Here is a 24,710-nt window from a genome sequence, read left to right on the forward strand (position 1 = left end):
GGCTCAGTCGTAGAGCACTTGCCTGACATGTACAAAAGCCTAGATTTAATCGAGAGAGAGAGAGAGAGAGAGAGAGAGAGAGAGAGAGAGAGAGAAGAAAGGGGAGAGAGAGGAGACAGGGGACAGAGGGGAGAGAGAGAAGAGAGAGGAGAAAGAGGAGAGAGAGAAGAGAGAAGAGAGAGAAGAGAGGAGAGAGAGAGAGAGGAGAGAAACGGGGAGAAGAAAGAGAGAGGATTCTTAAGAGAACCCTGGGACATGAACCTGAATCTGTAAAGTGGGTGCTGAGGGTAATAATTCATTTGGAAGTAAAGGGTAAAGAAAATCAAGCACAAGAAAAATGTGCATTGAACTCAAATGACCTTTCGTAATTTTTCTAACGTAGCTTGGTAGCATCCTAATCATCAACGGAAGTAACTGAGACCTAGAAACTGACTTTCTCATCACCACAGTAATAAAAATGGTAGAATATAGATTCAAAATTATGTTACCTATTCCAAATTCCTTAGTTTTGCATTCACATTTTCCATATCTGTAAAGAGAGAGCTTGGCGCACTGTCACCTCTAGGCACTTTATGGTGGAGCAGGATGCTCTCGTCATCTTTGGAGTGAGAGAAGCTCCCACCAAGGAGGCTATAGTGAGAATGAATGAAGATGACAATGATAAGAGGAAAGTTATAGTTTCTACAAAATGAAATAACTCTTTAACTCAGAACACTATTCTGTCATTTATTACTGCAAAGCATAAGGGGAACATTCAGGAATCGTTTCACAAAAGATTACTCAGCTGCTAGTTCAGATCCATAAATTGCAAGTGATTGCGAAGTCTGTGATTGATTGAAATGTGAAAATTATGCAGCAAGTAGTGGCAAGCCCAGTCTACTGGGACACACACATAAACACACTAACGCCCTATCAACATGCTTCAGTTAAAACGTGTAATTTCCTCAAACTCACCTTATTAAAATGGCCAGTAGAGAGATATGCTTGGTTCTAGGATTTCTGACGTTTTTGTGGGCTGAATTGGGTGGTCAAAGCAGGCAACAGGAGGAACCAAAATGCAGGTTGATGGGCAAGTTTAATTTGAGTGGATATGTAGATGCCAAAAACCATTCACTTGTTATTGGAGGACTATTTCCCATTCACTCCAGGATCATCCCGGCCGATGAATCTGTCTTGGAGCCAGTATCTGCCATGTGTGAAGGGTAAGCCATTGTTTCGTCTTCTTTGCACATCAGTTCAAGTGATTGGGGAGGAGTGGTAGCATGGGGCCTGGGTCTCCAACTGGATTCTTGATGCTATACAGAACATTGCTCCTCAGAGGGTGCCCTGTGGACCAGCAGCATCAGCAGCATCTAAGAGCTGTCTAGACATGTAGAATCAGGAGCTGCATCCCAGTCCTGCTGAATCAGAATCTGACATGATCTCTTGCTTTGTGTGTGCATCGAGGTGTGAGAAGCAACTGATGCAAAAGTGTGCAGCATTCCAGCTTTACTGATAATTGTTTAAGACTAAAATTCTCTTCCAGTGACGTATGATCAGGGGAACATGGCTTTATTTCTGAGCAAAATCTAGCTCAGCTTCTGGAAGGCGTCTGTGCTTACTGCTCTCACCTCCAGGTTGTCTTATCAGGAGATCCATGCCTGAGACTAGAATTTGCTAGAAATCCATTGTGAGAAATGTAAAGCTGGGATGATCTCTCTCTCTCTCTCTCTCTCTCTCTCTCTCTCTCTCTCTCCAGGTTAGATATGAAAAGGAACTAAAGTGAGAAAAGCCGTTGCCAACAGTTTATTACCATCAGAAAGCAGCTCTTCATTTCTCTGTGTTCTTTCTTGGTCCTTTGCAAAGGCTTCTATAGCCCTTAAACCATTGTGACTGTGACATCAATATAATTTCAGCTGGATATTTTACCTAATACAGTAAGCATTTCCATGATGTTGCATGGACATGATCACTGTAGATGCATATTATAAAGGCTTTCACTGTTTCTTTTATCATTAAATCTTCTTTGATCGATATTCCTTTTGATCTCATTTCATACTCTATAATTGAGATGCCACCGAAGAAAGGAATCATCTCTTATGTCTTTGAGAAATAGAAGGTTTACAATGGGTCCCTTCCTCAACTCAGCAGTCGTTTTTCCATTCTTACAATGAAGCAAAGGGAATAAAGGAAGAAGTGGGATTTCACTTACATTATTGCAGTCGTTATTATTTACTACAGGAGTTTTTACTTCTTTAATCCCTAATAACTTGGAACAAAACCAGAGCTCGTCATAATTTTATACACTAATTTTTATAGATTGAATTACTTAATTTGTTCTCCACTCTTCAATAGAACTTCTAGAGTTTCATTTACCAGCAACATTAGATGGAAGAGCTAATACACAGATTTTAAATATAAATTCTTCTTCTAAGATAATTTGATATGAGCACTATAGTTGAAATGGGTGAAAAGTCAATTTATGCCCTTTAAAAATAATTCCCTTGGGGCTGGAGAGATGGCTCAGTGGTGTAGAACACTGATTGTTCTTGCAGAAGACCCGGATTTGAAACCCAGCTCCCACATGGCAGCTAACAACTGTCCATAACTCCAGTCCCAGGGGATCCGACAGCCTCTTCTGACTTCCGCAGGCATTGCACAACACGGGTGCACTTAGCTACATGCAGGCAATACATGCAAACACATAAAATAAAAATAATAAAATTTAAAAATTCCCTCAATATTATATTGGGATTTGTCTAATTATCGAAATTAGGATTTGAGTGACTATATTATTTTTTATAATGTTAAAAATACATTTCTTTAAAATTAGATCTTTATACCTACCTTTCATTAGTAGCTGTAACAGCTCCTACTACCACTATAGCCCCAGTGTTTGCTAAAATGGATAAAGAAGGATTATTTTAATATTGTTTTGGGTGATACTTGGAAAAGGAGGATTTAGGTATTGGGGAAAATTGTGAAAACTGTAAGGGAAATTAATGAATGAAGGAAAATTTACCACCAATCCCATCTTTTCAATGAGTATCCTGTGACAATTTAAAAAATCTCCCTATTAATCTTTAACCAAGTGTTCATATCCTTTATATGTAGTTTTAGTTATAGAGAGTTTACATACTGCCTATTTCATTATTATATTCACACCTGTGCCTCATTTCTTTGATAAAAGCTTAAGAAAATTCTTTAAAAATTCCTTCCTTCCTTCCTTCCTTCCTTCCTTCCTTCCTTCCTTCCTTCCTTCTTTTTATTTTATGCATATGAGTGTTACACTTGCATGTACATAAGTGCACCTGTGTTGTGCAACACCTGAGGAGGACAGAAAAGGGTATTAGATCCTGTGGAACTGGAGTTATGATGGTTGTTAGCTACCATGTGGGTGCTGGAATTTGAACCCAGGTCTTCTGCAAGAGCAGCGAGTGCCCTTAATCCCTGAGCCGTTTCTCCAGCTCCTTAAAAACAATTTTTAAAAATTGTTTTGCCTGCATGTATGTAGGTGTACCATGTGTACAATACCTGTGGAGGCCAAAAGAGGGTGTCAGATACCCTGGAACTGGAGTTACAGATGAGTTAGCTGCCATATGGGTGCTGGGGACTGAACATGGGTCCTCTGCAAGAGTAGCAAGTGTTCTTAACTTCTGAGCCATCTCTCCAGCCCCTAATGATAATTTTTTAAAATTATATTTTATTATTTTTATTCTATGCATATGAATGTATTGCTTGCATTTATGTAAGTACACCCATGTCATGCAGTGCCCACAGAGGTCAGAAGACGATGTCAGATCCTCTGGAACTGGAGTTAGGACAATTTTTAAAAAATTTTATGTAATAATCACATGATTAGAGAAAGCATTTCATTACAATAGCATTGACATATTCAATAACAATTTCCAGAGCAAAGATACATCTCTTTCAAAACTGGCTGTAATTTTTACATTCACAGTTGAATTAATACAGTTATATAATATTATACTCAATACAAACCCTATAAGACATAAAATTGAATGAGGTTTTAACCTTTAAAAAGATCTCCATTTCATGTAAAAATATACTGTTTCCAGCTGGGTGTGGTGGTGCATGCCTGTAATCCCAGCACTTGGGAAGCAGAGGCAGGTGGATCTCTCTGAGTTCAAGGCCAGCCTGGTCTACATAGTGAGTTCCAGGACAGCTGGGGCTACAGAGAGACCCTGCTTCAAAAAGACTATATATAACAAACAAACAAACAAAAAAGCAAACAAACAATTACTCTAAATGCACTTAAAAAGACAGGGGCACTGACTGCAATGAGGAAGCAGCTGAGATTGGAAAAAAAAAAAGTCAGCATTTTAATGGTAATGTTTTCACCTCTACTAATTAATATGAAGCAAATTTTTATGCTTCTTCCTCAAATATAACTCATTTTTTATACCCACATCCCAAATGGCACCCTCCCATAGCCGCCCCCACACTGGAGCCCATATACAGTGTCATCCCTGTTACTGTCCACTTTTTGTCGGCGCCCCCAGCCATTCCCCAGTGCTTGTCCATCTGCTGAATCTAGTCAGCCTATCTGCAGATCCTTGTTTTAGGAAGATCAGCTCTTCCTGATCTAGCAGCAATCAGTTGCCAATATTCCTTTAGCTAAGATTGGGGTCTGCTGTTCATTTTCCTAGTTCTTTGCTGGGTTACTGTCTGGGAGTCTCTTGGGCCACCCTGGCCAACAACTCAAAGGAAGGTATCCTGTCTGGCACTGTTTCTTGTTATGTAGCCTTTAGCTATACACATGGACTCTTAAAGAATTATATTGACCTCTTTAGTCTTTGGTTATACTTTTGGGTGTTTTCCTTTACGTCCCTGGCTCATTTTCATTATCCTGGCTCCTGTAGTGATGTCTGGATACATAGTCACTTATAACGATTTGGTGCTAGGATCCACATATGAGGGAGAACATATGTCATTTGTTTTTCTGAGTCTGCATTACTTCACTTAGTATAAGAGTTTATAAATCCATCCATTTACCTGCAAATTTCATTATTTCATCTTTCTTTACTGCTGAATAGAACTCTATTGTGTAAATATACCACATTTTTGTTAACCACTCGTCAGCTGAGGGGCACTTAGGTTGCTTCCATCTCTTAGCTGTTGTGAAAAGATCAGCAACAAACATAGATGTACAAGTGTCTCTGCATTAGGGTGAGTTCCTTGGGAATATGCCAAGGAACGGTATAACTGGGTCAAATCGTAGATTCATTTGTAGTTTTTTAAGAGTTCTCCATACTGCTTTCCATAGGGGTTTCACAAGTTTGCAATCCCACCAGCAGTGGATAGTACTCACGTTTCCCCACATCCTCTCCAACATTTGGAGAACATTTGTTCTCTTGATCTTAGCCAGTCTGACTGGGGCAAGATGAAATCTTAAAGTGGTTTTAGAGAGGCATCTGAATTAAATGATACCATACATCAAATGAACCTAACAGACATCTTTCGATTATTCCACTCAAACACCAAAGAATACACTTTCTACTCAGCATCTTATGGAACTTTTTCAAAGATTGGCCACATACTGGGCCACAAAACAAACCTCAACAAATACAAAAATATTGAAATAATTCCATGCATTCCATTGGACCACAAAGCAATAAAGCTCAAAATCAACACTGGATGAAGCCCTAGTCACTACACAAACTCGTGGTGTTTGAACAGTACACTACTAAACAATGAGTGGGTCAAAGGAGAAATTAAGAAAGAAATAAAAGAATTCCTGGAATTCAATGAAAAGGACAATACAACACAACACAACCTCTGGGACACATTAAAGGCAGTCCTAAGAGGGAAGTTTATAGCTCGAAGTACTTTCATTAAAAAATTGGAAAGAGCCCAAATAAATCAGCAGAAGAGAAGAAATAACAAAAACCAAAGCAGAAATTAATGAAATAGAAACAAAGAAAACAATACAAAGAATTAATGAATCTAAGAACCAGTTTATTGAAAAGCTAAACAAGATAGACAGATCCTTAGCCCAGTTAACCAAAAGAAAGGAAGAGCAAATCCAAATCAACAAAATCAGAGATGAAAGGGGAAACATCACAACAGACACCCAAAAGATCCAAACCATTATAAGGGGATATTTTAAAAACCTATATGCCACTAAATCTGAAAGTCTAAAAGAAATAGATGGATATCTGAAATAATGGGAACCTCCAATGTTAAACCAAGAAGAGATCAACAGTTTAAACAGATCCATAACATATAAGGACATTGAAACAGTAATACAAAGCCTACCAATTAAATAAAGCCCAGGCCCACATGGATTTACAGCAGAATTCTACCAGACATTTAAAGAAGACCTCCAACCAATACTAATTAAATTATTCAAAATGATAGAAAGAGAGGGAGAACTCCCAAATTCCTTCTATGAAGCCAGTATCACTCTAATACCCAAACTGGGTAAAGACACAACCAAAAAAGAAAACTATAGACCCATATCCTTAATGAACATATATGCAAAAATTCTCAACAAAATACTTGCAAACCACATAGAGACACACATCAAAAAGATCATTCACCAAGATCAAGTAGGCTTTATCCCAGAAATGCAGGGCTGGTTCAACATACGCAAGTCAATAAATATCATTAATCATATAAATGGACTCAAAGACAAAAACCACATTGTCATCTCAATAGAAAAGGCTTTTGAAAAAATTCAGCATGCATTTATGTTCAAAGTCCTAGAGGGAATTGGACTGGAGAGAACATACCTCAACATAATTAAAGCTATATACAACAGACCCACAGTCAATATCATTCTAAATGGAATAAAACTGGAAGCATTCTCATTGAAACCAGGAACTAGACAAGGATGTCCACTATCTCCACTCCTTTTCAACATAGTGCTCGAACCTCTTGCCTAGAGCATTAAAACAGGAGAAGGAAATTAAAGGAGTGCTAATTGGAAAAGAAGAGGTCAAACTATCATTTTTTGCAGATGATATGATACTATACCTAAGAGATCCCAAAAGTTCCACCAGAAAACTTCTAGAACTGATCAACACTTTCAGTATAGTGGCAGGTTATAAAATCAACCTACAAAAACCAGTAGCCTTTCTATATACCAATAATAAGCAACTGGAGAAAGAATAGAGGGAATGCTCCCATTCACAATTGCTACAAAAAATTAAAATATCTTGGAATATATCTGATGAAAGACACCAAAGACATCTACAATGAAAATTTTAAGTTGTTAAAGAGATTGAGGAAGACACCAGCAGATGGAAGGACCTCCCATGTTCATGGATTGGAAGAATTAATATTGTTAAAATGATCATCCTACCAAAAGCAATATATAGATTCAATGCAATGCCAATCAAAACCCCCATGACATACTTCCCAGAATTAGAAAAATGCATCCTTAAATTCATATGGAGGCACAAAAGACCCTGGATAGCCAAAGCAACCCTGAGTACAAAGAGCAATGCTATACCAGATCTCAAAGTATACTACAGAGCCATAGTCATAAAAACAGCATAGTACTAGTGCAAAAACAGACACATAGATCAATGAAAATCACTGAAGACCAAAACCTGAGTACACGCAATTTCAGCCACCTGATATTTGACAAAGGTGCCAAGAACACACAATGGAAGAAAGACAGCATCTTCAACAAATGACGCTGGCAAAACTGGATCTCCACCTGTAGAAGAATGAAACTAGATCCTTATCTTTCACCTTGCACAAAAGTCAACTCCAAATGGATCAAAGACCTCAATGTGAAACTAGAAACCCTGAAACTATTAGAAGAAAATATTGGCAGTAACTTATAGGACACAGGTGTAGGAAAGGATTTTCTAAATCTGACAGAAGTTGTTCAGGAATTAAGGTCAGCAATCAGTAAGTGGGACCCCATTAATCTAAAAAATTGTACAGCAAAGAAAAAAAAACAATCAAAAAAGTGAAGGGAAAACCCACAGAATGGGCAAAAAAAAAATCATCACTAGAGACACATCTGACAGAGGTTTAACATCCAGAATATATAAAGAACTCAAAAAACAAAGAATAAAGAGACCAAATGATCCAATTAAAAGATGGGTTAAATATCTAAACAGAGAGTTCTCAAAGGAAGAAATAAAGATGGCTAAGAAATAAAGATGGCTAAGAAACATCTCAAAAAGTGTTCAACAGCATTAGTAATTAGGGAAATGCAAATTAAAACCACCCTAAGGTATCACCTTGCCCCAATCAGACTGGCTAGGATCAAGAGAACAAATGATGCTGAAGATGTGGAGAAAGGGGAATGCTCACTCACTGCTGGTGGGATTGCAAACTTGTACAGCCTCTATGGAAAACAGTGTGGAGATGTCCAGTTTAGGAAATCCTTTCCTACACCTATATCTTGTAGGTTATTGACAATGTTTTCCTCTAAGAGTTTCAGATTTTCAGGCTTCACATTGAGGTCTTTGCCCCATTTGGAGTTGACTTTTGTGCAAGGTGAAAGATAGGGGTTTAGTTTCATTCGTCTGTGGGTGGAGATCCAATTTTGTCATCCAGCACCATTTGCTGAACATGCTGTCTTTCCTCCAGCGAATGTTCTTGGCCCCTTTGTCAAATATCAGGTGGCTGAAATTGCGTGTACTCATATTTGGGTCTTCAATTTTGTTACATTGATCTATGGGTCTATTTTTGTGCCATTACCATGTTGTTTTTATGACTATAGCTCTGTAATACAGTTTAAAGTCTGGTCTAGTAACCCCCCCAGTACTGCTCTTAGTGCTCAGGGTGGCTTTGGCTATTTGAGGCCTTTTGTGCTTCCATATGAGTCTTAGGATGGTTTTTTTCCAACTCTGTGAAGACTGTCATGGGGATTTTGACTGGCAGTGCATTGAATATATAAATGGCTTTTGGTAGGATGGTCATTTTCACAATATTAAATCTTCCAATCCATGAGCATGGGAGATCCTTCCATCTTCTGATATCTTCCTCAATGTCTTTCTTTAAAGTTTTAAAATTTTCATTGTAGAGGTCTTTAATGTCTTTGGTCAGGTTTATCCTGAGATATTTTATTTATTTTTCTTTTTATTGTGAAAGGAATTGTTTGCATGTACTCTTTCTCTGTTGTAGATTAATTTTTTAACATGCCACTTTACTGAAAGTGTTAATCATTTCTAGGAGTTTTCTGGTGGAATGTTTGGTGTCTCTTAGATATAATATCATATCTTTTGCAAAAAGAGACAATTTGACTTCTTCTTTTCCATTTATTACTCCTTTAATTTCCTTCTCTTGTCTTATTGCTCTTCCGAGAGTTTCAAGCACTATGTTAAAAAGGAGTGGAGATTGTGGACAGCCTTACATGGTTCATGAGTTAATGGGAATGGACTTGAGATGGACTTGAAGTGTCCAGTCTACAAAGAGAGGGTCAACTCAGAGGAATCATTTCCTCCATGCTTCCAAAACCATGGTCGAGCAGAACCTTTGACTTATCTTCACTTAGGCAGAACTGGTAAAAGAAAGGATCCAGGGGCTCCTCCCAAGCCCATGTGACCCCCGAGGAACAGATCCTCAAACGACCTTAAAAGTAAACATAAATTGGTTTATCTGGGCCAAATTTATGGCCTTAAATACACAAAAGGAAAGTATAACCAAAGATTAAAGGGGCCAATACAATTTTTTAAGAGTCCATATGTATAGCTAAAGGCTACATAAAAAGCAACAATGCCAGATAGGAGATGTCTTCTTTTGAGTTGTTGGCCAGGGTGGCTAAAGGGACTCCCAGATAGTAACCCAGCATAGAACTGGGAAAATCAACAGCAGACCCCAATCTTATCTAAAGGAATATTGACAACTGATTGCTGCTAGATGAGGAACAGCTGACCTTCCTAAAACAAAGACCTCTAGATAGGCTGAGTAGATTCACCAGATGGACAAGTAGTGGGGAATGGCTGGGGGTGACGACATCACAGTGGACAGTAGCAGGGATAACAGAATATAAAGGCTTTAGTGGGGGGGAGGGAGGCTGTGGGAAGGTGCCATAAGGGAAGTGGGTGTACAGTTGAATAAGATGGTTTGGCATGTTCTGTGTGATACACACACACACACACACACACACACACACAATCAACAAATTAAAAAATGAATTATATTTGAGGAGGAAGCATAAAAATTTATGTCATGTTAATTAGTAGATGTGATAAACATTACCACTGAGATCTACCCAATGACTTTATAGACATACACAGGTGTCAAGGATCTGAGTGCAACCGATTATGACTAGTAGCAATCAGATACATAGAGATTAGAGATGCGTGTGCCAACATCTCAGTGTTATGAGCGAAAACAATGAGTCTTTCTGTAAGAAACAGTATATTTTAAAATGAAATGGAGATCTTTTTTAAAGCTTAAAAACTCATCCAATTTTATGTCTTACAGGGCTTATGCTGTGTCCAATATTGTATAACTGTATTAATTCAACAGTGAACCTATTTTATAGCCACTTTTGAAAGAGGCATATCTTTGCTCTGGAGTCTGTTACTGAATATGTTAATGCTGTAATGAAATGCTTCTTCTAATCATGTGATTAAAAATTAAAAAAAATAGTTAAAAAATAAATGGGTCATAATTTTTAAAAGATTTATTTTTAGTTTTATTTATGTGGATGTGGATGTGTATGGGTATGTGCACATGAGTACAGTACCCACAAAAGCGAGAAGAGGGTGACGGAACCCCTGGAGTTCCAGGAGGGTTGTGAGCTGCCTGCTGTTGTTGCTTGGAACCAAACTCAGGTGTCCTAAAAGAGCAGCAAATGCTCTTAACTACTGAGCCAGGCATGCGTGGTGGATTCTGGGGCAGAGCCGAGCCTGGCACGGTGGATTCTGGGGCCTGGCCAAGTCCAGTGCGCACTGAGGATTCTGGGGCAGAGCCCAGCCAGGTTCTAGGCATGTGTGTCAGCCAGTGCTGAGGGGACAGGGCGCTGGTGAGAGAGCCCTGAGCTAGAGGCCCGCTGAGAGTGCGGGAGGCAGCAGCAGAAGCAGTGGTGGGAGCGCTCCCAGGGAATGTCAGAGGCCGCTGAGAAGGAGAAAGAGAGCTGAGCCACAAGGTAGGAGCCCTTCCGTGTTGCAAGCTGGCTGGAGCTGGTTCCGACGCTGGGCCGGCAGTTGGGTCGGCACAGGCCTGGCAGCTCAGGGGGATGAAGGGCAGGAGCCCGGCGGCGGGCGGCTTTCTCCACAGGTGTCAGGCTGGGGTCAGCATAAGGCCTGCTGTCGCGTGCGGGTCCCGGTGGTGGCGGGGTGTGTGGGCCGCCAGGAACAGGTTCCACCTGGAAACGCAAAGGATGGGCACTGTGCCATAGACCCTCTGTTCCCGCCGCGAACTTTGCCTATCTGTATGTGGGCTGGCTCACTTTTCTGGTCGCCCTGACGCTGCCTCTTGGGTCTTGCACATTCCAGTCTGCTCCCGTGGCTGGGAGTGCTGGCTGAGAAGTTGCCTGGCGCCACCTGAGCGCTGAGTCTGGTGGCGAATAGTCGGGACTGGGGCCTAGAGGCTGAGTGTTCATCGCCCCAGGCTACAGGTGTTCCCTAGGTTCCCTACTGTGGAAAAGTCCAGGTTGGGGGTGGGGGCGGGGAGAGATGCTGAGCTAAAGTTTGTGTGAGAATGATGGCTGGCGGCCTGGCCCACTGGGCTCGGGGCGTGCGTGTTGACCGGTGCCAAAGGGATGCGGCTCTGGACAAGCTTGCCCAGAGAAGAGTGAGGGAGGCAGAGGTGGCAGTGGAGCGCTCCCTGGGAATGTCAGCGGACGCAATGGGAGGAGAGTGGCATGGCTTTAATTTTATGTGTAGGTTTGTTATGATGTATAAAGGATGAGAAAAAAATAGTAATCTTAAATTTTCTAAGGTCATAGTTTAGTCAACTAGTTTAAGGAACAAAATATATATATAGTCAAGGTTTATCTGAGAATATTTGTTTTTTTACCAAAGCTTTACCTACATAGCACATAGTAATTAAAAGTACCATATTGGTGGAACTAACCATATTGGATGTCTAACAGCCATACTTTGAGGCCTATACTAATCTTGTCAGAGGGACTTAAAGGACAATTTTTGCCCCTTGCCCTCCAAGGTTGACTAAGTTTCAGGGGACTATAGGGCATCTCTCAAAATGTCCTGTAACTGTGGTGAGTCACCTGTCCTCTTGGCTTCCAAAAGCATTCCTCTATTGGGTTTTTCTTCATTTTTTTTTGTCTTCCAAGGCTGGACTCTAGGGTGATGGATTCAGGATTTGCTTTCAGGTATTTTGATAGCTGTTGGAGTGGTTAGAATCAGTGTCAGTTCCCTCTCAAAGGCTTCTAGATAGGGGCATCATTTTAGAACAATAGCTTGTTGTCTCCCTTAGCTACAGGTGGGCACTACAGTATTGGAGACTAAGGTTTGAGGTCTTACATCTGGGCAGCAGTTTCTGTTTAGGAACAAAATAATCAATGAGAAATAATTGTCTAAATAACTTTTGATACAGAGTTAAGCCTAATGTCTGGAAGTATAATCCCTTGAACTCTTAAAGGAGTATACTGTTGACTTTACTCTTTGGTTATACTTCCCTTTTGGGTGTTTAAGACCATACAGTTGGCCCAAATAAATCAATTTAAGTTTTACACTTAAGGTCATTGGAGGATCTGTTCCTCAGGGGTCACATGGGTCATAGGTCATGCCACCATGGTCACATGGGTCTATGGTCATGCCTTCTCTTCCTAGCCTTCTGCAGATTGTGTACCTTAGCCCTCCCCAAATCCCGGAGGCTATGTGTTATTACGGTCAAATTACATACAGTTGGCTGGGAATAGTGGCTGGATACTCAGGTGAGGGTCCAGTGACCCTGCTTGACCCTCCTTTAATAAATGAGCACTACTGTCATCAAGCCCAGTTGTGACTTTGTTTAGTGATCAGGTTCAGCTGAAGTTGTGATGATAGTAGTTATTTCATGCAGAAGGGACTGCTGTATAGCATCATCTTTTTAAAATGACCTGGAATTTAAAAGGATTTGGTGCTAGGATTCATCTATGTGGGAGAACTTGCGTCATTTGTTTTTGTGAGTCTTTGTTACTTCACTTCGTATAATGGTTTTTAGATCCATCCATTTACCTGCAAATTTCATTATTTCATCTTTCTTTATTGCTGAATAGAACTCCATTGTGTAAATACACCACATTTTTGTTAACCACTCGTCAGTTGAGGGACACTTAGCTTGCTTCTATCTCTTGCTATTGTGAAAAGAGCAGCAACACACATGCTTGTACAAGTGTCTCTACAGTAGGATGAGTCCTTTGGGTATATGCCAAGGAGTGGTATGACAGGGTCATATGGTAGGTTCATTTTTAGTTTTTTAAGAGTTTGTCACACTGTTTTCCATAGGGGTTGTACAAGTTTGTCATATGGTAGGTTCCCCTTTCTCCACATCCTCACCAGCATTTGGTATCATTTGTTCTCTTGATCCTAGTCAGTCTGATTGGAGTAAGGTGATACCTTAGGGTGGTTTTAATTTGCATTTCCCTAATTACTAATGCTGTTGAACACTTTTTGAGATGTTTCTTAGCCATCTTTATTTCTTCCTTTGAGAACTCTCTGTTTAGATCTTTAGCCCATTGTTTAATTGGATCACTTGGTTTCTTGCTTCTTTGTTTTTTGAATTCGTTATATATTCTGGATGTTAAACCTCTGTCAGATGTGTCATTGGTGAATATTTTTTCCCATTCTGTGGGTTTCTCTTCACTTTTCTGATTGTTTCTTTTACTGTACAGAAGCTTTTCAGTTTAATGAGGTCCTACTTTATTGATTGCTGACCTTAATTCCTGAGCAATTTCTGTCTGATTTAGAAAAGCCTTTCCTACACCTGTATCTTGTAAGTTACTATCAATATTTTCTTGTAATAGTTTCAGGGTTTCCAGTTTCACATTGAGGTCTTTGATCCATTTGGAGTTGACTTTTGTGCAAGGTGAAAGATAAAGATCTAGTTACATTCTTCTGTAAGTGGAGATCCAGTTTTGCCAGTGTCATTTGTTGAAGATGCTGTCTTTCCTCCATTGTGTGTTCTTGGCACCTTTGTCAAATATCAGGTGGCTGAAATTGCATGTACTCAGATTTGGGTCTTCAGTGATGTTCCATTGATCTATGTATCTGTTTTTGTGCCAGTACCATGTTGTTTTTATGACTATGGCTCTGTAGTATAATTTGAGATCTGGTATAGTAATTCCCTCAGCGTTGCTCTTTGTGCTCAGGGTTGATTTGGCTATCCAGGGTCTTTTGTGCCTTTATATAAATTTAAGGATGGATTTTTCTAATTCTGTGAGGTATGTCATTGGGATTTTGATTTGGATTGCATTGAATCTATTTATTACTTTTGGTAGGATACCATGTGGTTCTTGTCTTTGAGTCCATTTATATGATTTATGGCATTTATTGACTTACATATATTGAACCATCCCTGCATCTCTGGAATAAAGCCGACTTGATCATGGTGGATGATCTTTTTGATGTGTGTCTGTATGTGGTTTGCAAGTATCTTGTTGAGAATTTTTGCATCTATGTTCATTAAGGATATGGGTCTATAGTTTTCTTTTTGTTGGTTGTATCTTTACCTGGCTTTGGTATTAGAGTGATGCTGGCTTCATAAAAGGAATTTGGATGTTCTCCCTCTATTTCTATCTTTTTTGAATAAATTATGTAGTCTTAGATATAGATCTTCTTTAAATGTCTGGTAGAATTCTGCTGTAAATCCATCTGATTTTGGGCTTTTTTTTTAGTCAGGAGGTTTTGTATTACTGTTTATTTTATTTATTATTTTTATTTTACGTGTACGAGTGTATTGCCTGCATGTATGTGAGTGCGCCCATGTCATGCAATGCCGTGGAGATCAGGAGGGGGTTTCGGATTCCCCTTGAACTGGAGTTAAGGACAGTTTGTAGCCGCCATGTGGGTGCTGGCAATCAAACCCGGATCCTTTGCAAGAGCAGTCAGTGCTCTTACCCACTGAGCCATCTCTCCAGCCCCTTGTATTAGTTTTTATGAAGTTGGGTGCACCAGAGTTTGGTGAATATATGTTCATGACTGTAATATTTTCTTGGTTCCTTTGATCAGAATGAAGTGGCCCTCTTTATCTCTTCTGATTAGTTTTAGTTTGAAATCTGTTTTGTCAGCTATTAGGCTTGCAATGCTTGCTATTTTCTTAGTACCCTTTGCTTGGTATATTTTTTCCCATCCTTTCACCTTAAGGTAGTGAGATGTGTTTTGTACAGACAACAAAAAGATGGGTTTTGTTTCTTAATCCATTCAACTAGTCTATGTCTTTTGACTAGGGAGGTCAGTGCATTGATAATTAAAGTTATTAATGAAAGATGTGTATTGATTCCTTTCATTCTTATTTCTGTTCACATTCTTGGTGTAGCTGTGCTTTTCCATAGTTATACCTTCATTTAGTTTCTTTCTCTAACCCCTTGGGTATAGTCATTCCTTTCTTCAGCTCTTTGTATTGCTTCAAGAACTCTCTGAAGGGCTGGTTTTGTGGACATGAATTCTTTCAGCCTATTTATGTCATGGAAGATTTTTCTTTCCACTTCGACTATAATAGACGTTTTGTTTGGGTATAGTAATCTGGGTTGGCATCTGTGGTCATTTAACACTGGGAATACTTTGGTTCAGGCTATCCTGGCTTTCATAGTTTGCACTGAAAAGCAGCTTTAATCTTGATGGGTTTTCCTTTGTATGTGACTTTTTTTTTCTTTTGCTGCTTGGTTCTCTCTTGGTTCTGTATGTTTAGTGTTTTTGCTATGATATGCTGTGGAGAGTTTCTTTTCTGGTCCTATTTGGTGTTCTATATGCTTCTTGTATTCGTATGGGCATGTGTTTCTTTAATTTTGGGAAATTTTCTTCTACAATCCTTTGAAGATCTGGTCTATACCATTGTCCTGAGATTCTTCTCCTTCCTGTATGCCTATGATGCATAAGTTTGGTCTTTTTATGGTGTCACACAATTCCTGCATATTCCATTCTTGTTTTTTCTTAAATAGTTCGTAATCTTTGCTTGAGTGATCTAATTTGTCCACTTTATCTTCCAGTCTTGATACTCTGTTTTCCATTTCAGTCATCCTATTGGTGAGGCTTTCTCCTGTCATTTCTAATTGGCTTACTGAGTGTTTCACTTCCTTCTTTATTTCAGCCTGAGTATCCCTCAATATTTCTCTTTTCTGAATTCATTCAGAAGTTTATCCCTATCTCCTTTCAGGTCTTTGATTTCTCTGTGTGTTCTTTAAATTCACTGAATTCTTTTATCATATTTATAACTGTTCTTTTGAATTCCATGTCCTGTGTTATCTCTAGGGGGTTCTCACTGTACTCCTCTACAGGACTGTTGGTACTTGGTGATGATATATTAATTGGGTTTTTCATGTTATTTTTTCTCTGTGACTTTGATATGTGGATTTCTTTTGTAGTTTCTGATTCTTGCGTGAGACTCAAGCCTTCCTTTATTGAGTTTAGGTCTGCTTCTTTTTGTATGCTTTATGTGCCTTTGTGGTTTATTTTTTGGGCATGAAAAGCTGGTTGGTCTAGGCTTCAGGTGCTCTCTTTTGATTTTATATTGGAGGTGCTGAATTGCTTTTGTCTTGCTGCTTAAGAGTTCCCACAGAGGCCCAAGTTGGATGGGGATCAGATGCTCTCCGGCTTTCTCCTAAGGTCTGGATCCCTCCAGGAAAGATGCTGGCTTCAGGAATTTGACGGCTGGGCTGGCCTTGGACCAGGGCCCAGGAAAGATGCTGGTTCCAGGAACCTGGTGGATGTGCTGCCCAAGGATGCAAGGGAGCTGGAGGTGGCAACAGGCCCCAAGAGCTCCAGGAGACTAGAGGGACACATTGGGTTGGTCTGGATGTGAAGGATCAGGAAGCAATGGGGAGTCTGGGCTGAGAGGTCAGTCCAGAGGTCTGGGTTGCTGGACAAGAAATGGGCCTGTGTTCAGGCTAGGAGGATAGATGCGTTGGGGGAGCTGCGTGGGTGAATGAGGCTGGGGGAGTCAAAGCGCAGTGGGTGTTGCCTAACTTACCCAGGAAAGATGCTGGCCCCAGGAAGCTGGTGGCTGTGCTGCCCAGGGATGCAAAGGGTAAGTTAGGACAATTGTTAGCTGCCATGTTGTTGCTGGGACTCAAACCCTGGTCCTCTGAAAGAGCATCCAGTGCTGTTAACTACTGAGCCATCTCTCCAGCCCCATGATAATTTTTTAATAATGGAAAATTACTTTCATGCAACTGATGAGCTATCACTAAACGTATGAGCTTGTTTCATTTTTTCAATACTATAAATAATTCTGTAATATACTTTGGAGTTGATATCTTATTTCCTATGAGAAGAATGGTTTTGTTTTACTTTTTTCCAGCTAACTTCTAAAGGGTGTAATTACTAATTAAAAACAGGTATTTTTTTGTAGCTTTTGAAATGAACTATCTTACTTAAAAAAAGTTATTGCTCTATTTATGTTGAAAATTTATAATGCCACCGGTGTTAATTTGGAAACTAACTTAGGATGACAAGGCATTTTGTATTCTGGTGTCTTCTGTCATCTAGTTTTCTCTTTTACTGTATTGTCTCACTCTGGTATCTCTCCTCCAAACATGCTTATCTTTCCAGTCTTTGTTGCTCATTCTTTATTGTAGTGCCTTTATATGTGCTGTTCTGTCCTTCTGCATACAGTCCCCTCTGTACCTCTGTCCTTCAAGTCAGCATGGCTGTTGGTTCCTCCGTGACTGGGCACCCCTTTGAATTTCATTACTCCCAAATCTACTCAGACTTCTGCTTTTTACCATTTTGTGTTGTAACCGCTTGGCTGTTTTTCTGTTTCATACCTAGAAAGTGCTGTGCTTTTTTTTTTTTTTTGTTTACTGTTGTGTTTGTAGTGTCTAGAGAAAAATCGATAACTACATACTACATGAAAAACAAAACTAAACCCAAAACTCAGTTAAAGTGCCATGGAAGAGAATTCCAATCTCCCCAAAGGACCATTGTTGCTGTGTATTTAACTAAATAAATATTTATTGAGCAGAAGACGTAGGAGTTAAATATCTACAGAGGATTTTGACATAAAAAGTCATGCTGGGGTACTTGCTTTCAGTAAGTTAAAATATGGTTAAAACTAGAGGAAAAAATAAGAAAATAGAAAAGTTATTTGCTAAACATAGAAGGAAGTGAAAAAAAGTGTCAATGGACTGCAATATCTGTTATAATGTATAGAGAATTAGAAGGAGGAGGCATCACGTTTATGTTCATGTGCAAGAGCTGTAAAAGAAAACTTTGGTTAAACATCTCTCAACATTAAAAAGAAAAAATTATACTATTGGAATCATATTACACATAACTATAGATCCTAAGTGCATTAAATGCATTAAAATGTATCTATGTGCATTATATTATTAATGTTCAGAAGAAAATAAGTCAAAGTAAGGAGGAAAAAGGAGTCATATGGCTCCAGGGACATCTACTAAATGGGAAAAACACATCCTGAGGGATTGTTGGGCATCTTGTTTGTTGGTGAAGATAACTATAAGTAAAAGAATATTTTTATGCAAAAGAAATGATTGACAATGAGAAAAATGATAGCATATAAAAGATAGTATATATAGGGCAAGAACATCCCCAAAACTCACTTCCCAAGATTACTAACCAATCGTGAATATGACTCACTGGAGTCTTCTAAGACTGTGATGCCATTTATGAAAAATTGACACGTATAGACTAGTTGAGGTGCCTGCTGATGCTTCAGCAAAATGCTGTAATCACTCACTTCAACTAAAATATCCTTTCCTCCAAAGACCCTCCCAATGACTACTGCCTGACGAAAGCTATCTCCTTTTCAGGTTTAACTTTCGGGGTTTCCGCTGGATGAAAACCATGATCCACACGCTCAAGGAGATTAACGAGAGGAAGGATATCTTGCCAAACCACACTCTGGGCTATCAGATCTTTGATTCCTGTTACACCATCTCCAAAGCAGTGGAGTCAGCTTTGGTGTTCCTTACAGGGCAGGAAGAATACCAGCCCAATTTCAGAAACAGCACTGGATCAATTCTGGCAGGAATTGTTGGATCAGGGGGATCGTCCTTATCAGTCGCTGCTTCAAGAATTCTAGGGTTGTATTATTTACCTCAGGTAGCTCAGAAATTGAGTTGGGTAATTGTATAAAAATAAAAATGCTGTGTGGAAATTATTGCAAATGACAAGGAGCTCAGGAGAGGCTGGGCTTAGCTACAGAGAGGTCCGAGGCCTACTTGGAGATGAGATTGCTCTGTCTCCAAGAGCACATGCCTGCACTACTGATGTGGATGTTGACATCTTACTAGTCACCATACTCTGCAGCACTGTGTGAGGCACAGTGGAAGTCATGCATAAATATTTTTTGATCAGTAGCTGGAATAAGGCACAGGTTTTGGTTTTGGTCTCTGTTAATGCTTATTTGTTGTGACCCATATTGTCATACTGAGATACTGAAATGGGCTTGGGAATTTCACAAAATGAATACAGTTTTAGGATACCAACTTTACAAATTATATTTTATATTTTTAGTTTTTATCTTTCTGAAACAGGGTCTCATTATGTAGTTGTAGCTGGCTGAAAGCATGCTATGTAGAGCAAGCTGGCCTTGAATTCAAAGAGCTCTTCCTGCCTCTGCCTCCTGTGTGCTGGGATTAAAGGCATGTGCCACCAAGCCTTGTTTATTGCACATTTCTTGTGCCATGCCTATGGGGGCAAGAAGAGGGTATCAGATCCTCTGGAACTGGAGTTACAGTCAGTTGTTAGCTGCCATATGGGTGCTGGGAATGGAACCTGGGTCCTCTGCAAGAGCAGCCAGTGCTCTTAAACACTGAGTCATCTCTTCAGCCCTGATTTTCTTCTTATTCAGAAAAATGTTGCCCAGATATAAGAATTCAGACCTTTGCCAAATGAAACGAAGACAATGAAAAGGAGAGAAAAGAATGAAACTAGTTGGGGTCGGGGAGGAGTGAGAATGTAAGCAAGAGGAACTGGGGCTACCAGATGGATGGGGAGTGGGCGCATTCCATCATCTTTTTGTATCAGATGCCAAATCTGATGATGAGTCTGGATGTTGTGACTCAGGGGAGTCACCATGTCCCCAGGGAGAGTAAAGAAAAGCAGATGACCTCACTGTCAGTGCTCCTCAAGAGAAGTAGTGCCTTGAGTGTTATCCATACATAATTGGCTGCTCTACTCCCCCTTGGATTGATAAGGCAGACCAAAGTGGTCCCTTCAACAGTCCTTACCCACTGAGGGGGAACAGAAGAGTCTTTTTTTATGGAAAGGTGGAAGAAAAAAGGAAGAAGTGTTCAGTTCCTTCCCTCTCAATATATTATGAAACTGTCATGTAAGAGTAGACTCTTGATTTCTAATAACTGAATGTTTTCAATTGTAGGTGGGCTATACATCTTCCTGTTCAATTCTCAGTGACAAATTCCAGTTTCCATCTTTTATTCGCATAGTACCTACTGATAAGATCCAGTCCGAGGCCATGGTGAATCTTATAAAACACTTTGGATGGGTCTGGGTAGGTGCTATTGCAGCTGATGATGATTATGGAAAATATGGTGTAAAAACTTTTAGGGAAAAAATGGAGAGTGCCAACCTCTGTGTCGCTTTCTCTGAAACCATTCCCAAAGTCTACTCCAATGAGAAAATGCAGAAGGCTGTTGATGCAGTAAAGACGTCCACTGCCAAAGTCATTGTGCTTTTTTCATCTGACATTGACCTCAGCCCTTTTGTGCTGGAAATGATTCATCATAACATTACTGACAGGACATGGATAGCGAGCGAAGCATGGATTACCTCAGCTCTCATTGCAAAGCCTGAGTACTTTCCATATTTTGGTGGAAGTATTGGATTTGCAATACCAAGAACTGATATACCAGGATTAAAAGAATTTCTTTATGATGTACATCCCAGCAAGGATCCAAATGATGTCTTGACCATTGAATTCTGGCAAACTGCTTTTAACTGTACTTGGCCTAATAGTAGTGTTCCATACAATGTTGACCACAGAGTGAATATGACTGGTAAAAAAGACAGACTATATGACATGTCAGATAAGCTCTGTACTGGAGAGGAGAAGTTGGAAGACCTTAAAAACACCTACCTAGATGTGTCTCAGCTAAGAATCACAAACAATGTCAAACAAGCTGTGTATGCTATGGCTTATGCTCTGGATCATCTAAGTAAATGTGAAGATGGACAGGGACCATTTACTGACAATAAGATTTGTGCAAAGATACCTACCTTTGAGCTCTGGGAGGTAGGTGGTTTTACCTCATGCTATAGCATGTTATTCATAAGTATTGTCATTAAAGCTATTGATTTACTTTTGAACTTGATAGACACGTTTTTTTTTTTTTTTTGCGTCATCACTTAAAACTGATGGCTTGCCTTTTTTGGCCTGCATATGTGTTTTAAGTTTCTGTTCGTTAACAGAATTATTAGTTTTTTTGTCAATGGTAGAAATTCTGTCCTCCACAAATAAAATAATGCCCCATACAAGATAAGACTTTTTTATTTATGTAAATGAAATTTAAAGGATTTAGAGATTCTAGGATTTAGAGACACTACTTTCTTCTGTCTGGTTCTCATCTACAGTGTGGGACTTCATCTTGTCATCTGCAATGGCTACTTGGGCTTCAAACATCAAGTGCACATTTTAAGTAGCAGGAAGGAGAAAGGGCAAATCCAAAGATCATTCCTGGAAATTATATACAATTTTTATGCTCTAGAAGCCACATTTTCATCATGTGATCTTATTACCTATCTTGAAGTGAAACTGGAAATTAGAATCTTTGTGCAGTGTGGGAGGGGCTCCATGACAGCATGAATGTCCGAGGGTGAAGATTGTGGGGAGTTATCCGGGAGACTTTCTTCCATGTTTCCTACTCTTGATCTCACATCAAACAATTCATGTTGGGACACAGAAGCCTGGGTGGGCTCACCAACATGTACACCTGACCTGAATGTTTCCCTGCTTATTCCCTTCTATACCTCCCCTCTCACCTGGGAAAAATAAAGCTTGAGTATCTTTTGTTTGGCATTGTTAGGCCTTTCAGAGTTCCCCTCAGCATCTCTGACTTTGTTGCTTCTTAATTCCCTGATCTTTACCACTTTGTGATGCCCAACCAAGGCCACAGTGACTGTAATCACTGTGTTTCCACTTTACTTCCACTTTTAATTGATTGACTGTTGCACTCAGTCTTCTTAATCTTCTTAATCTCATCTACTCTGTGACGGTTCTTTCTTTCCTTGTTTTTCATGACCTTGTTGATCAGTATTGGTCAGATATTTTTCGGAGGTTTTTTTCAATTTGTCTTTGTCTATTTTTTTTTTTTTGTCTTTTTGAGACAGGGTCTCCCTATAGCCCCAGATGGCCTGGAACTTGCTATGTACACCAGGCTGGCCTTGAACTCAGAAATCCTTGTGTCTCTGCCTCCCGAGTGCTGGGATTAAAGGCATGTGCCACCATGCCTGGCATTTAAAAATCATTTGGTTGAGTTTATGCATATTTTGTAAGAATAACAGAAAGATAATATTGTATCCTTTAAAATTCCTCTTACTGGAGGCATATTATGGGCCAGACATATGGCTCAGTTGGTAGAGTGCTTGCCTAGCATGTACAAAGCCCTTGGTTCAGTCCTTGTTGCACATGAAAAACTGAGGATGGGAGTTTATACGTATTATCTTAGCATTCAGGAAGTGAAGGCAGGAGGGCCAGAAATTGAAGGTCATCCTCAGCTACATAGTGAGCAGCCTGAGTTACATAAAACTGTGTTTAAAAGAAAAAGGCATATGATGTAATTATCTCCCATTATTGGTGGTATTATTAACTTGGGCAACTTAATTACATTGGCATCGTCATTTTTCCACTATGAAGTTACTGTTTCCCTTTGTAACGAATAATTATCTTACTGCACTAAAGACCAGATGCAGGACTTTTCTTGAAGCAGCCAACATGCAGTCAGGATGATACAGATATCCCACCAGGTTAGGCCAAAAGCCACAGTGAACACTGGAACTCTCTAATGAAGGGGTGTATGTGTGTGTTCAGGGGTATTCATGGCTAGGTGACTCTTCTAGGGAAGAGAACATGGGGAAGGTATCAAGATTCCTGTTAGACACCTGGCAAAGGGGAAGAATGTTTTCCACGGAGCAAGTAGAATCTAAATTGCTCTCCATATTCGCTATAGGAAGTTCCCAAGAGAGTGTGACGAGAAAGAGTGTCTGGGCAGGGGGGTGTAGCAGTAGGCTATAACTCAAGGGGGAGAAAGAGGAAGGGGAAGGAGAAAGAGGCTGAGAAGAGGGTGGGGAGGGGAAAGCGGGATCACATGGTTGTGCAGAGCAGGGCTGGAGCCTGACTAGCGGCTGCAGAGAAGCCAGGTGAGCCAAGACTTGTGTAAGCAAATTCCGGAGGATGTCCTCTGGAGCTGAGTTTAGGAGGGTGGGCGGGTGTAAGAAAACGCAGTGCGGCACATTTGACATCTCTCCTGCAGTTGAGAGTCCCGTGAAAGGGCCGTGATGACTTGGATACGCGGGATCTGAGTTTCCTCCTGAATTACAACAGGTCTAATTGAAGAATACATTTACAACTTAATGTACCATTAGGTGGCTGGCATTCTTGGTCTGGGAATATGTATAAAGGCCAACTTTTATTAAAAAGGAAAATAATGTTTTCTTGTTTTGAGAGTCTGAGGATCAAATTTAGGTTAGCTTAAAAAAAATCCCAGGGAGGTCAGAGGAAACAGAGGTGAGGCCCATTGTGGGAAGTGTAATGACGGCCCTGAAAACATTTTTTTAGGATATCGGACCTCCGTAAGTTTCAGGTTGGAGACAGTTTCAATATGTTGACTTGGCTGAGGCATGCTGTAAACTGGGTCGGCTCCCAAGAATATAGACCTTCTGACTTATGGAAGTGAAACCCAGTTTTACTCTGGAGCCAAACCTTTCTGGTTGGTTGGGCTGGACTGACTTGAAGGCATTCTCATAAACTGAAACTGGCCACCAATCAGTTGTGAAGGAAAGGGGAACTCATCTTGCTGGAGAAAAGGAAAACCTAGTTACCCATAGGCATCTTGGGCCAGGCAGTCTGGCCAGGAGGGAAAACTGTAGGCACAAACAGGCACAGATTGCTGCCATCCCTGTGTCCCACAGTGCCAGTGATGAAAGAAAGAAGGGGTAGCCAGCCCCTTAGCCTTAAGGAGGGAGCCAAAAAGAACTCTTCAGCTTTGCAGGACCATACAGCTAGCATCACCAGCACTGTAGGCTGAAAGGGGGCCAGGGAAGCAAGGGAAGAGTTCCCAGGCTAGGCTGTCAACATGCAGTTCCTAGAATGACAAACTCAAGATGCAGGGGTAAACACATTTATCAGTCCAGAATTAATATAAAAGTTTTAATAAAAAATAGATGATGTGAGTGGGGCGTTGTGGAACATGCCTGTAGCCCCAGCACTTGGGAGGCAGAGGCAGGCAGGTCTCTGTGAGTTCAAGGCCAGCCTGGTCTACATAGTGAGTTCCAGGACAGCTGGGGCTACAGGGAGAACCTGCTTCAAAAAGACAAAAAAGTTTTAAATTATTTTTACTTTATGTGTATAAGTGTTTTGCCTTTATGTATGTAAATATACCATGTGCTTCACTGATGCCTCTGAAGGCCAGAAGAGGGCATTGGCTCCCCTCA

The 24,710-nt window shown here is 40.2% G+C and overlaps 1 protein-coding gene across 1 annotated transcript; it reads left to right on the plus strand.

The window, feature by feature from the left end:
- Window positions 1–963: 963 nt before the first annotated feature.
- On the plus strand, window positions 964–21,294 carry LOC103740091 (vomeronasal type-2 receptor 1-like; the record flags this gene model as incomplete). The annotated part of the gene is made up of 3 exons (XM_008840642.1): window positions 964–1,202; window positions 18,851–19,142; window positions 20,422–21,294. Coding segments are annotated over exons 1-3 (1,404 nt in total), but the record flags the coding sequence as incomplete, so codon positions are not given.
- Between the last annotated feature and the right edge of the window lie 3,416 nt (window positions 21,295–24,710).

This window comes from Nannospalax galili, unplaced genomic scaffold, assembly GCF_000622305.1.
Source record: "Nannospalax galili isolate Female #2095 unplaced genomic scaffold, S.galili_v1.0 scaffold59, whole genome shotgun sequence".
Classification (NCBI taxonomy): domain Eukaryota; kingdom Metazoa; phylum Chordata; class Mammalia; order Rodentia; family Spalacidae; genus Nannospalax; species Nannospalax galili.